The sequence below is a fragment of the Episyrphus balteatus genome, chromosome 1 (genome assembly GCF_945859705.1).
Source record: "Episyrphus balteatus chromosome 1, idEpiBalt1.1, whole genome shotgun sequence".
Classification (NCBI taxonomy): domain Eukaryota; kingdom Metazoa; phylum Arthropoda; class Insecta; order Diptera; family Syrphidae; genus Episyrphus; species Episyrphus balteatus.
The window spans coordinates 112,814,379-112,828,754 of NC_079134.1; the positions used below are offsets into that span (position 1 = coordinate 112,814,379).

Consider the following 14,376-nt stretch of genomic DNA (forward strand, 5'->3'; position numbering starts at 1 on the left):
TTTTGTGTCCATTCAAAGGAATAATGCGCTCATCAGTACCTTTTATTTGGTGTAAGTCTCAATGTGTTACATTTATTTTTGAGCATAAAATGCACCACTGCACTTTCCCTGCACGAGATAGTCTTTTGTCCATACAAAAAAATAACACGCTCATTGAGATCTTTCATCCTATAATGTGTGTCTCAATGTGTTACACCAATGAGCCACGTCCCATACAAAAGTGTTAAAAAAAAAACCGAAAAATGCATTAAGTCATGGGTGAAAACTGGTGATGGAATAGCCCAATTGAACTTCCAATGTAATGTTTTTGAAACAATTTAATCGAGCATCTAGTCAAAATGTATACTTTTCTGAATTTTATTACACATATTTTTGAACATAAAATGCATCACTGCACTTTCCCTGCACGAGATACAGACTTGTGCCCATACTAAAAAACAATACACTCATCGAGACCTTTCATTTGATGTATGTCACAATGTGTTACACCGATGGGCCACGTCCCATACAAAAGTGCCCAGTCTCCTTTGCCCATTCTCCTTTGTTTAGTATGTAGATTTATTATTCGCAATCTAAGTCATCTGACATCTTTCAAAAAAGGAATACTTCCTTCCATGTGTAATGCACTAAAGAACATCCTTGATGTATAATCTCGGAATAAATGATAATAGGCTATTTTTTTTTCTTTTTATTTAATATTTGTTTGGATATTCTATAACTAACCTCAAAAATCTAAGAAAGTCACATGTCCGAAAAGTCCTTATTTCATTATAGGTACCTAACTTTTTAAGCTATAATATTGACAATCTATAACTTTCACCTTACAGATACAGAATCTGTAAGGTTTAAGTATTAACTGCTAAAATGCCTTCCCGCCTTTCGTGAGCGGCTCTTACGATAATTTACTTTATCTATAACAAATCCTTTTACTACCCTTTGTTCTTAGACTAATTGGGGGTGATGTGTATGAGAATGATTTCTTGAGATAAAGACAAAACGTTCTTGGTGTTGTAAAAATACATTTAGTCATTTAACTATAGGTTTATATTATATATACATAGGTACATCTAATTCATAGTTTATTTGACGATTATGAAATTATGATTTAAGGGAAAGATCTCGATATGGAACTTAATTATATAACAAAAAATAAGAAAATCGTTCCTGGCTCCATTCAAATTTGGCCATTTTCCTTTCTTCTAAAATTTTAAATTCTACTTTGTTTGCAAAGTGTCCTGGTAACATCCACAATTCAGGTTCAAGATTCGCTGATAAATGAGAATTCCCAACTCACATATCTCCTTATATAACTTTTTTATACAAATAATTTCCAAACTTTTGTTTTTCCCTGCTATATTTTTGGGCTCTCGGGCAAAGAATCATTTATCACTATAACCAAATAAATAAATGTACGGCACTGCTGGTGTTGTGTATTGTGAATTCTTGTGTATTCTTTTACCTTTATGTATCCATCAAATCTTCAAGCACCCATGTGTTGATATCCTTTTTTCGAATTGTCTATATAATACTGCGTAAGGCGTAGAAAAAGGAAAACAACCCCTCATTGCGTACGCATTCAAGAGTCCTTTAAAAGAGAATAGAAAACAGAGGCAGCACCATACAATCATGAAAATATATCCTTTTTGTGTGTGTTCCTTTGGCACTCATTCTCAATACTTGGCGCAAAAGAAAGTATAGGTATACCTACTCTCACTTTTCACAGGTTCCCTAAACGAATTCACTGGTAAAACTTACCCCTGTCAATAGGAAAATGAGAATGGGGAAAATCTTTTCTCTTACAACAAACAGAGCAAGGAAAACAGGAAGTAAATAACATTCCTTTTTTATTACATAACATCCTTTGCTTGAATTAGTTGATACTATTTGAGGGAAAAAAAAACAACCATTGGCAACATTGGCTTCTTTTTTTTTCTTGTACTTGTACTGTTTTGGGATAGGTCAGTATGTTGTATGAAATGAAGCCTACATAACTCAACTAGCGCCCAAAGTGATAAGAAGTATTGTTTTTTTTTTACAAAATATAAATATTAAAATCCAGTAATTTTTGGTTAGTATTATCTTATCACATTTGTGTGGTAAACGGGTTGAAATTCCCAAATTTGTATATGATTTGTATTGACAGACTCAGCCGTCTATGTTATCAGTTTTTTTGTTCGCATTATTTTATGTAAACTTCTTAAGTGATCATTTGAAAGTCTTTTAATAGCTATAGATTTAATTTTTTTCTTGAAAATTGAAAACAAACCATAGGCATTTCTACATTATGTAATTTATGTACATATATGTATGTATTACCTACAAAAATCGTTTAGAAATTATGTAGGTAGGTACCTACTTAGACTTACGTAGTTTTGAGCTTGGAAATCCATCTCTTATCACAAAATAGATTTTTTGAAAAATAAATCAACACATTTATATTAAGAAACTGGCGGAATTATTTAAGAGCTTTTTTGTGGTAGAGTTTAAACAATAATTGTCAGAATATTCTCAATTACCTACTCCTTAAAAAAAATTGGTAAAAAAGATTTATAAAGGTACTTATTTGAATAAAATAAGTGCATCAATAGTTTTGGTTAAAGGGTGTTTTTTTTTAGAAAGAAAGGTCAAATAGTAGTTTAGATTTTTTTAGATTTAGATTTATTCATAATAAAAAATTTACAATATAGGTAGTCATTGACAAAAATAAACGGAATTAAGGCATCACAAATATGTCTGACTGAGTAACAAAAATTAAGATAAGTTTAACTTATTTTGATCTTCAAATGCTTTTTTTTATATGCTTAATAAATATTTAGGTACATTTTATTTTTAATTATATTTATATAATAAAATAACAGTTTAAACTAGTTAAAAAGAAAATACTCAAGTTGTTTCTACGAAATAAGTTCTAATTGAATATTTATTTATTATTAAAAAATTCGATCCAAATAAACTCACAGTAATTATTACCTTTTAACATTTCTTGTTGTTTTTAAAAATTGTTAATCTTTCTCTATAAATATTGCTTATTTATTCCTTGTTTACTTCCTTAAACGTAAAGCTTTCTTTCCGTAAAAATATCATGTATCTACCTATACTAGGTTTCACATGCACATCCCATGAAAAAAATGCTAAAACAGATAGATACTCTTTAAAAACAAACAAGTAGGTAATCAGTCAGATCAAAAAGGATAATAATAAAAAAAGATATTGCCTAAGTTAAAATCGTAAGTATACCGAAATCAGGTATAACAAATTATAAGGTTAAAGTCGTTCGAAAGAAAAACAATCATAAATATTTAACGCGAAAAAAATCATTAAAGTTGACTTTTTTTGTGTTTTTATTTTTTATTTGTCTAGGAATTCGTACTTTGAATAGTTTGTTATGTCCCAAAGAATTTGAAAGAAACTTAGGTAATATGATGCTAACTCATAAAATAAAATTGTGTCATATTTTACACACTAAGAAGAACGCCATCAGAATGGTGTAGGTACATGCAAATTCTTACTGCATAGACCATTGCAAAATTCATTACAATGCTTCATTTACTAGAAGCGCAATAAATCTTTTAAAGTTTCTAGGAGATTGCAATGAAAAAAGGGTCTCAGTTTAGAAAGTAGGTGTTTTGCTTATGTTTGAGTTTTTTTTCTGCATTGTTTTAACTTTGTAACAATAAATAATGTTATAGTTTCATATAGGTATTTGTGTTTCAGTTTCAACATGCACAAACATACCGTACATACCTATGTACCTATAACTATTGGGTATTTATGTAATCGGTTTTGGTAACATTTTCATTTTCGTTTAAAACAATAAAAAAAATTCCTTTGATGTAAAAGTCAGGCTGAGTCAAACGTGATTGGCGAGTTATTTATGTGCACATTGGAAATTTTTTCAAGTAAAGTACATTATAGATAAATTTCGAGTGATAAATTGCCTATGGGAAGGCATAGTTACATATTTTGCTTTAAAAACTTGCAATTAACTTTTGAGAGCCTCAAGCAATTAAAGTAGAAAAAGGTCAGTTTCATTTCAACAAACCGCTTTGACTTCTATAAGTTTAAGGAATTCTTTAATTGAATTCAATCATCAGAAATAATTGTAAGATTAATGTATGTATTGTAGGTACCTATATCTTCAATTACATTTGTTTTGTTTTGAATAAATCAGTGATTGAAAATATAATTGCATTTCAAACTAAATATTACTAAGGATCTACATATTTGTTGAAAAACTTAAACGAAAAATAGTTTTATTTAATTTAAAACACAATATTATCTTTTTAATGATTGGTAGATATGCGAAATGGAGCTTCCTTACCCCAAAATGCTGGATACAAGTCAATTTGATCCATGATTGTTTTAAATTGGTACATAATACTATATATTTATATTGAATTTGTCAAGAAAAATATTCCTTCCGCAATCTTTAAAGTAACATCTATAGGTACAAAGTTTTCTTTCAAAAACTATCGGCTTTTAAATTCCTACCAAAATATTGAACGATTCAGATGAAGGTGCAGTCTTCTGTAAGGCCTTGTTTGTTGGCTTACTGTAGTTTTTTAGTATTTAAGAGCTTTTTTGTAAAATAATCATTATTAAAAGTACCTACTTACGTACCAAATTATTTTATTAATTTCTTCGCCTAAACAGCGGATTGGAAGTTTTGACCGTAAATTGATCATGATTATCCTTTCTGTATATCTACTTGCTTTAGATTTAGATTTTACATGTATTTAACAGTGCTCCAAATAAGTGGAAGTAGACGTATGTATCTGTAACAGTTACTATACTTAAATAAATTGTATCTTAAATATTTTAAGTATCTAAGGCCCATTTGCTGAAACGAGTCTTAAATATTTATGTGAAACATAAACCCTTAAATTATACATAGCGGTTTGCAAGAACTTCAAATTGTGTCATAAATTCCTCTAAGTTTAACATAACTTAGGGGGAAGAAATAGTAGAACTTAAGGATTTTATGTTACACCTAAGCACTATTCATTGAGAAAAAAAAGAAGTAATACCCCTTGAAAAATGATCTTGGTCGCAAAATTAAGAGCAACTTATGTCTAATTATGATTAACTTATTTTCATACCCCCTTATCATCAGAAAATGGTTTAATTTCCCGCACAAATTTTTTAAGCACTGTTCATCATTTTTTTTTTTTCATATTTCCAAAACATATTTTGACACACAAACACATTTACAGATCAAATACATTCACATGAACACATTTTTTTGGAATCAGATTTATCACATATTTTTGGTCACTTTCTCTATTTTAAACTTTTTTCTTGCAATAAAATACCACAAATGTTAAAATATAAAAAAATAGTTGTATTCTAACTGCTAAATTGCTCAAAAACTGATTAAATTAATTGACATTTGTTTCAATGTGACATGAATTTGAAGTTCTCAGCTATTTATATCATGAAAGTATATCATTGCTAGGTTTAACATAAATATTTTTTAGAAACGTAGAATAAACTAAGTAGAACTAAAGAACTATGTTCGTCCTAGCTAAGATTAGAATTTATGACTAGTATGAGCAAATGGGCCTAAGTCTTCAACTAAACTAGGTACATAAATAGCTATAGTTAAGCCCAAGTCGATCCTATTCGAGATAATTCACTCGATTGAACCTACTTAAGCCATAGATAAAATAAATTTTTGGCAGCTTATTTGATCAGATTTTTTCTTATTTTTCTTAAGAAAGGGGTTAACCTTTTTGAAAATAAATAATCCATAGATTTCTACAGGTCAGATCAGGTAAGGTATAGGTAAGTACCTACCTACCTAGGTACTCTAATAAGAAGAAACGAAGGGTTGATCCTTAATTATACGAGAATTTAAATAAATTATCTATTTAGGTAATTAATTATCTAGATTTAATAATGCAATAAATAGATTTAATAAATCTATAGCTTAGCTACAGGTATTAAATGATTAATAACAAGATAAACATCAACCTTCATAAAAAAAACACTAAAAAAAAAAGAGTGTGTGTACACATGTACACGCGACTGAAGTTATACTTCTCATTCAGTATATGTAAATGAATTTCATTTGATATTTTTAATTTCTATTATTAAATTAATTAATCCACACTTCGTTTTTTTACATTTTTATCAAGTGAACAATAAATTAATTTTTTCATCCTCCTTGCGTCCATGTAGTTTTCAATTTATTCTGTGAAATTTACTCATGTTGTGCGGTTCAGAAGGTACGGTATATACTTAACGAAAGTAAATGAATTGCGCATAAAATGTGCGATATGGTAATTTTATGAGAATTGTGTGTGCTTCAGCACTAGTAGTTGCAATATGCAACTTGCGGTTGCTACAAAGCTCAAAAGTGAGCTAAGCTCAGCTCACAGCTCAGCTCAAATTTTGAGCTAGCTCACTTTTGAGCTTTGTACCACAGCTCAGCTCATTTGAGCTGAGCTGAAAGTGAGCTGAGCTGAAAGTGAGCTGAGCTGAGCTGTTGGGTGAGCTAAGGTAAAGTGAACTGAGCTGAGCTGTGATGGGTGAGAGGATACATTGATTTTTATCTGGAAAGTATAATGAAATATGAAGATATATTAAACTTTTATAAAACACCATACCTTAAGATGTTCGGTTCTAGTTATTAATTTAATTATTTTAACACATGGATATTTTTATAAATAAAACAGATAATTTTTCGTGATCTTTCCTCTTGGTTTTTTTAATAGTAAATATATTTCTATTTTTTTTTTTTAATTTTTTTTTATTTTCAATTTTCTTCAAAATTCCGCGATATAGGCGTTTTAACGCTTTGATCTAGAGACAGGGGAGTGGTGCCATATGAAAGCTTATATTATCAGCTACCTGATAGTGGTCTAATCCGGTTTTTCGATTTTTTTCAAAATTCCGAGAAAATCGTGTTTGAAAGTTGAGGTAAAATTTTTTTTCGAAAAATCCCCGAATCTTTGAACGCTCCTGGAAGCTAAACCGCTTGAGAGCAATTTTTGGGAGTGATGCCTAATGATAGCTTGTGTCATGGGCCTACGCTTTGCACATTGTCAAATTTTTAAAAAATCGCCTTCCATGTTAAACCGCCACATCATGACTATTTTTTCAGAATCGTGCCTATTTTTTTTTTACTTTTAAGTTCTCCCGGTTTGAGAACGCGTGGACCTACAGGGATGAGAGTTGTACCCAAATGTAGGTTAGAGTCCCCGCTACCTTTTGGCATAAAAATTTTTTTTTCATTTTCTTCAAAATTCCGAGATATAGGCTTTGGTAGTTGGGGGCGCTCACTTTCAGCTCAGCTCAGTTTCAGCTCAGCTCAAATGAGCTGAGCTATGGTACCTAGCTCAAAAGTGAGCTAGCTCAAATTTTGAGCTGAGCTGTGAGCTTTTTGCAACCCTGGCAACTTGCCACATGGAAATTACCACATGCAACTTGCCACATGCAACTTGCCACACGCAACTTGCCACACGCAACTTGCCACATGCAGCTTGCCACATGCAACTTGCCACACGCAACTTGCTACATGTAACTTGCCACATGCAACTTGCCACACGCAACTTGCCACACGCAACTTGCCACATGTAACTTGCCACATGTAACTTGCCACATGCAACTTGCCACACGCAACTTGCCACATGCAACTTGCCACATGCAACTTGCCACATGCAGCTTGCCACATGCAACTTGCCACACGCGACTTACCACATACAACTTGCCACATGCGACTTGCCACATGAAACAAGTTACTTGCAACGTGTTGTGTGTTTTATGTTTGCCGTACTGCGGCGTACTGCATTTTTAAATACTAAAGTACTGCCTACTCTAAAGGTGAAACGACAGCCCTGCTACCCAGGGTGATCGCGTCATAATCCCTTTGACATTCTTGTCAAAAAGTAAATTTTCATACCCACCCTCCCATAAGAAGTATAACTTCAAAAATATGAACAGTTCTTAGAAATGGATGGCGCGCGCTTAAAACACACAAAATTATAATGTCCTTATTATCGTAAAAAGAAGCAAGTAAATTCAGTTATCAGTTTTTCTTTTGTTTATGATTGTTATTATTATGGTCTACCTTTTTTATTTCATACTTTTTTACCAAGTCCGAAATAAAATAAAAAAAAAACTAATGAATATCAATTCTAATGTAACTACGATCTGTAGATAGTTAAGGTACCTACATACTTAAAGTACCTACTCAATCCTTATAATGCAAAAACCCCTGCGCTATTCCAAGGTGCGTAATCCGGTTGGTTCATTTAAAAGTTGAAAATTCCTTGCATATATGGTATACCTATTTACCCACACTCAGTATAAAAAAAATAAATAGAAAAAAAAAAAAAAATATATTAAATAAAAGAGGGAAAGTGACTGAATACAAAAAATAAAAAATGGATCGTTTCTCTTTGGTTTTCATGAAAACCTAGGATAAAAATCCAAAAAGAGGGGTATCAAGATGATGAATTGAGAAAATATAGCCAACAGAAATAGAAAAAGAAATGAAAATATAATGGAGCTCTTTTGATTCCCCTTGGATTTGTTCAAGATACACTAAATAAAAATAAAAAGTATCTATATACCTACGTAGTCCAAAAAAAGAACATAATAAAGAGTCCTCTAAAGAGAGTTAAAAGTACAAATGAGAGAATCAGAGCAGGAAAAACAAGAAACCAACACACAAAGGCTTATATAATATCAGGCGACAAATTTTATTTTATTCTAAGATTTTTTAAATCTATCTTTCTTTTTCTTTTAACTCTACGTCTACGATTCCTATAAAAAGAAAAACAAGAAATTACAACTAATTCACACACACACACATGCAAACATTACACAAAATTACCAAAAAACCCTCTAACTCAGCCTCAGGTAGGTATGTATGTATATTATGCGCGCCTCTCATTGATAGGCATAAGAAAAAATATAGATACCTACACCCGAAAAAAAGTAATTCACCCTTGTAGTGGTGTATCTATAACTCGTACTCGATGAATTCTAGGGGTTGCAAACGGTCGTTCGGTTTGATATTTCTTAAGAACCATCGTTCGAAATAATTTCAGTCGTGATTTGGCTCTCACCGAGTTGTGAACCATAGATACATTAGAAAAAGACGCGTATTGAAACAAAGTATAAACTGAAAAAGGAACGGGAAATATATTGAGTTTTATTATTTTTTAACAAACAAATATATCAAACCTTGGCTTATATACCTACTTGTTTTTTTGATAAAAGAAGATACCTACAAGGATTACCACCAGTTCAAAACTATTTAACAACGTGTTAAGATTACTCGAAGAATCACTCGACTAAGAAACCTCAAGAAACACGAACGTGTCTTACAAAATTCGGAAGAACACTTTTTTCAAGTGGATATTTTTATTTATTATTTTTTAAACATTGAACAAATTGTGCAACGAAAATACCTCAACTTAATCAACTACCTCACACCCATTGAACTTAAAAAAACAAATATTTAACGCGTAATAAACTATACCTAACTCCTCAAGTGTTACATTTTAGTGCAAATTGAATTTAAAATAAACATTACAATAATCTACCTCCATTCAAGTACAAAAAATAAAACATTATTTTTCTATAAAACATTAAGAATAAAGTGATGACAAAAAAGAGTTGCTACTGGGATTAAACATTGAACTCTACTTCTTTACTTCGGTGTTGTGAAAAAAAAACAAAGTTTTTCGAATCAAAATAAACGGAATTAATATTCCAATACAAAACAAAGACTTATTAAAAATCAACACATCGATTATGGCCTTGTCACTTCTACAGGACGCGCAAACAAGAGGTATGTATCGTATAGTATAAGAAATAAATTTTTTTAAAACTTTTCCAAACTTCCGAACTAATTTTTCCGAACATTAAGGCTTTACGACTAGTTATAATCAGTTAATTGATACTTTTATTTGATAATAATGCGGTACTTTCCAAGTTTTGTCAGTTTTATACAAATCTTCTTCATTAAGAAATAAAATTCCTAATGTGTTTTTTATAACTTTAAGATTTATCCCATGCACCAATTGAACTTTAAAATATTTTTTTGTAAATAAATTTCCGGAAACTAGTTTTTTTGTTTTCTTATTCAATCCGTTTTTTTACTGGTGATTACTGGTTTACCCATAGATACCTTATTACCAACTAACTATTTTGTATTTCAATTTCTTAAGATAATAGTATTTAAAACAATTTAAACTTTGTGAGCAAAATTTTCCAAAATTAGAAATTTTTCTAGTTTTTTTTTTATTCAGAAAAGAGTTTCAAATTCTAATTTTGCAAATTAATTTTCCACTCTCTGTAGCAAAACAAAAAAAAACTTAATTTATTTGTATACGATTTTAAAACAATAGCAGTAGAGAAAGTAATAGGTACCTACTCTGAGAGCTTTCATAAAAAAATTCAATCGTTTGTTTTTTATTCAACTTGTAACCCGGCCTACTCCTTTTAATGGTTTTCTTAGCTTTATTTTCAACCCTTATTGCACCCCCATTTTGTATTCTTAATACCAACTCCTTATCATTTGGCAAGTGAAAACCTCCTTCAACCCCATGCCCATTTATACGAATCCAAAACAACACACATTCACATGTCTAGCGACAAAGCAATTACGACGTCTCAATGGCAGATACTCTTTGCTGCCGGTTGTCGTCTGCTTCGTCTTTTTCGTCGTCTGTTTCGTGTGGTTTTTGTTTTTTGTTTTTACATCTTCTGTTTTCATGTGGTTAAAATGGGGTCTAACGCCCCCACTTCAGCCTCTTAACTCAGTTCTTAAGAGAATTTTTCATATATGCACTTCACACACAATAAACCTTATATGCAAGTGTAATGTTCTCTTAAAATTCATCCATCCAAGTATTGCTAACTGAATGAACTCGTTTTCCCTTTTTTTGTTAGATTTTTTCACATATGTTCCTGAAACACACATATTCATTTTTCGCCCCGTTATCCTTGAAAAGGAATTGGGACGAGTCTCGGAGTGTACCTATTTCTTCATTTTCCGCCTTTTCTGTCGGCTTCAGAGGTTAAGGTCCTCTATGTGTCTAATACCTTCATGTGCGGTGCGTATAGAATATAGAGGAAGGATGTTGATGATACATTTTACTAAACGCACGTGTCAAGTATTGCATCAAAGAAAAAATAAATGTTCCTTCCAGAAAGAAGAAAAAAACGTTTATGAGAAACTCAAAGTAAAAACTACCTTAGGCTAAAACTGCGAAAATCACTTTCACTTTGACACACACTGTCCCTTTTCTGTTATATTACCTAACCTAATCACCCTCAGGTCAGTGACAGTCCAAAGAAAAAAGGACACACAAAGCAAATTAAAAAAAAGTCCTTGTTACAATTTTCACAGCAGGTCAGCTAGAAACAGTTTATAATCCCTGCTGTGTCTCAAAAAAAAAATATAAAACCCAACTAACCGACTGTTTTCTTTATCATTCCAGGATTAGCCGCCGCCCTAGCAGGAATAAAACGTGAAGAAGTTGATAGTCTATCTATGTCACCGCCAATGTCTGGAAATAATACATCAGCCATGTATCATCAAAGTGGACAAGCTATGCACGCTGCAGCAGCATCAGCATTCGGAATGCTTTCACCACAATTACTGGCAGCAAACCGATCAGCAGCGGCAGCATTCATGGCAGCACAATTGCCAATGTCAACATTAGCTTCGACGCTGTTTCCACACCATCCAGCGTTATTTGGAGCATGGCCACCAGCATCGTCAGCGAATCTGCCATTAGGACCACACTCGCCACCAGCCAGTCCAATTTCACCGCCAATGATGCAAAAATCATCGAATTCTGTTGCACATCTAATGCAGTCACCAACAAGCACGGGCGGAAATGTAGAAGCTTCACAAAAGAAATCGAGGAAGATCTCAGTGAAAAAGGAATTTCAATCTCCACCTGGATCCATGGATATCGGTGTCAGTTCAGACATGTACCATACACCAAATGGTCCAATCTCACCGCCGTCAAGTGGCTCATCACCAAATTCAACAAACGACGGTCCTGTTGGCAGCAAAGATCCTTCGCGTGATAAGAGCTTCACCTGCAAGATTTGCAGTCGATCTTTTGGCTATAAGCATGTTCTTCAAAACCACGAACGCACCCACACCGGCGAGAAACCATTCGAATGTCCTGAGTGCCATAAACGTTTCACCAGAGATCATCATCTAAAAACACACATGCGTTTACATACTGGAGAAAAGCCCTACCACTGCAGTCATTGCGATCGACAATTTGTACAAGTAGCCAACTTGAGGCGCCACCTTAGGGTGCATACTGGAGAACGACCCTACAATTGTGACATTTGCGATGGACGCTTTAGTGATTCAAACCAACTCAAGTCTCACATGCTCATACATAACGGAGAGAAACCTTTCGAATGTGACCGCTGCCACATGAAGTTCCGTCGGCGACACCATCTCATGCATCATAAGTGCGGTATCCAATCGCCTCCTACACCAGCCATTAGTCCAGCAATGTCAGCAGATTATCCACTTTGTGATCAAAAATCGGCTGTCAGTTCGTTTGGAGGCTCAGATGAATCAATGTCTGCAACAGCATCAGCACAAGCCGCGTATGAGACACCTTTGGATCTCTCCGAAGATGGAGCTATGTCAGCTAATGGCAGTGTGGATGGTGACAAACGTTGCCGAAAGCCCCATGACATCCGTCGGGTCTTTCGTCTTCCACCTCAAATTGTCCACATTCCCACAGATGTCCCAGTACAAACGGAACCTGAAGACCTTAGTATGCGGTCGCCTCGATCCCAACGGGAATCAGCATCACCAATGTCCTTCCATCACGATGAGGACCTTGACGATTTGGATGATGCTGCCACACTCTACATGCGTCAGCAACAAAAAATGTTGGAAGAGCAAATGAATGACCTCAAACACAACGTTCGAATTGAATAAGTTAATGGCTGTATAAAATTGTAAATAAGTTCAAAGTAACCCAAAACCAAAATCTAAAAGAAAGTTTCGAAAAACAGGAATTAATCTAAGTACAACCCTTAAAATCACATAATTTTTTATATATAAAAGTAAACTATTTATGCATTTAAAATATGTACAAAATATTTTGTAAGTTACAACGGTAAAGTCAAAGAGTACCCTTAACTTAAAACGAAAGAAATACTTGTGCCATTTTATTTTGTATTGTTATTTATATTTTCATTATTTTTTTTTTTTTAATTTTATTATATTTATCAATAAGATCGGAAATCGGAAGACAATTGTACATAAAATTTTAAACAAAATTGTAAATTTTTAGGAAAAATATTAATTTCCAAATTCGAAAAATTGAACATATGAATTTATTTTTTTTTTAGTTTTAATTAATTGTAAACAAATTAATTTTTAAGAAGAAAATTTTCTTAAAGAAAGTGAGACAAACAATCAAAATTAACTATAAGTTGGTTATTTAATTAATTATTTTTTTTTTCATTAAAAAATTGTTTAATGCTTAAAAATAATAACATTGTTCATAAAAAATCAAAAATTAACTGTTTTGTTTTTAGTTATTTTTTTTTTATAAAGATATGGATTTATAGTTTCATGCAAACCTTTAAGAATAAAAAAGAGTTTACCTAAAATGTTTTTGTTTCTGTTTTATTTTTGTTTTTATTTTCTTTGTTTGTATCATATATTTTTTATGGCACAAGCTTCAAGTTATCCTACTTTTCCTTTTTCTAAACATGACAAATCCAGGAATACCAAAAATACCTCCAACGATAAGTAATTCACTTCATAAGAACTACTATATAGATACTTACATATATATAAAGTCATATTTATATACAAAAAAAAAAATTAATATAAATTTAAAATGTATACATAACTTATATTAAATAAATAAATATATAAATATTTTAGTTGGACAAAGTTTCATAGATATATTTGATTTTTTGGTTTTATCCTTTTTTACGGTTTGTAACGATAAATCCTTTCGTTTGCAATCATTCAAAGTATGGTATACAAGTTCCTCAGAAAATAGTGAGAGAAAATATGAAATTTGAAAAAATAATAAATCTTTCTAAATAAAAAAAAATAAATAAAAATATTAATCTAATAATCTTAACTTCAATGAAAATAAAAATATTGATTTTTTTGTTTTTATGTTAACTAAGAGTATTTTGTTGATAAATTGGAATTTAGATAAATGGAAAATTATCCGTTTCTATCAAAACTGATTTTGTTATATTTTTCTATTTCTTGATGTAAATAAATTATTTTTTTTTTAATTATCTTAAGTGAATTAATTAAGTAGGTGTAACAATAAATGTGCAATAATGAGTTCTTTGTGTAAAATTGATTATAATTAATATATAATATTACTTAATTTAAAAAATTGC

At 31.6% G+C, this 14,376-nt stretch overlaps 1 protein-coding gene across 1 annotated transcript; it reads left to right on the plus strand.

The window, feature by feature from the left end:
• Nucleotides 1-9,054: 9,054 nt before the first annotated feature.
• LOC129906977 (protein krueppel) lies at nucleotides 9,055-14,001 on the plus strand. Its single transcript, XM_055982980.1, has 2 exons — nucleotides 9,055-9,802; nucleotides 11,457-14,001. Exons 1-2 carry the CDS (start codon nucleotides 9,766-9,768, stop codon nucleotides 12,935-12,937), a joined length of 1,518 nt encoding a protein of 505 aa, XP_055838955.1. The 5' UTR covers nucleotides 9,055-9,765; the 3' UTR covers nucleotides 12,938-14,001.
• Nucleotides 14,002-14,376: the final 375 nt, after the last annotated feature.

Bases quoted from the DNA above. Each gene is read 5' to 3' on its own strand.
- LOC129906977 (XM_055982980.1), top strand. From the start codon at position 9,766: ATGGCCTTGTCACTTCTACAGGACGCGCAAACAAGAG. The intron at 9,803-11,456 runs GTATGTATCGTA...TTATCATTCCAG, and splicing joins ACAGGACGCGCAAACAAGAG to GATTAGCCGCCGCCCTAGCA.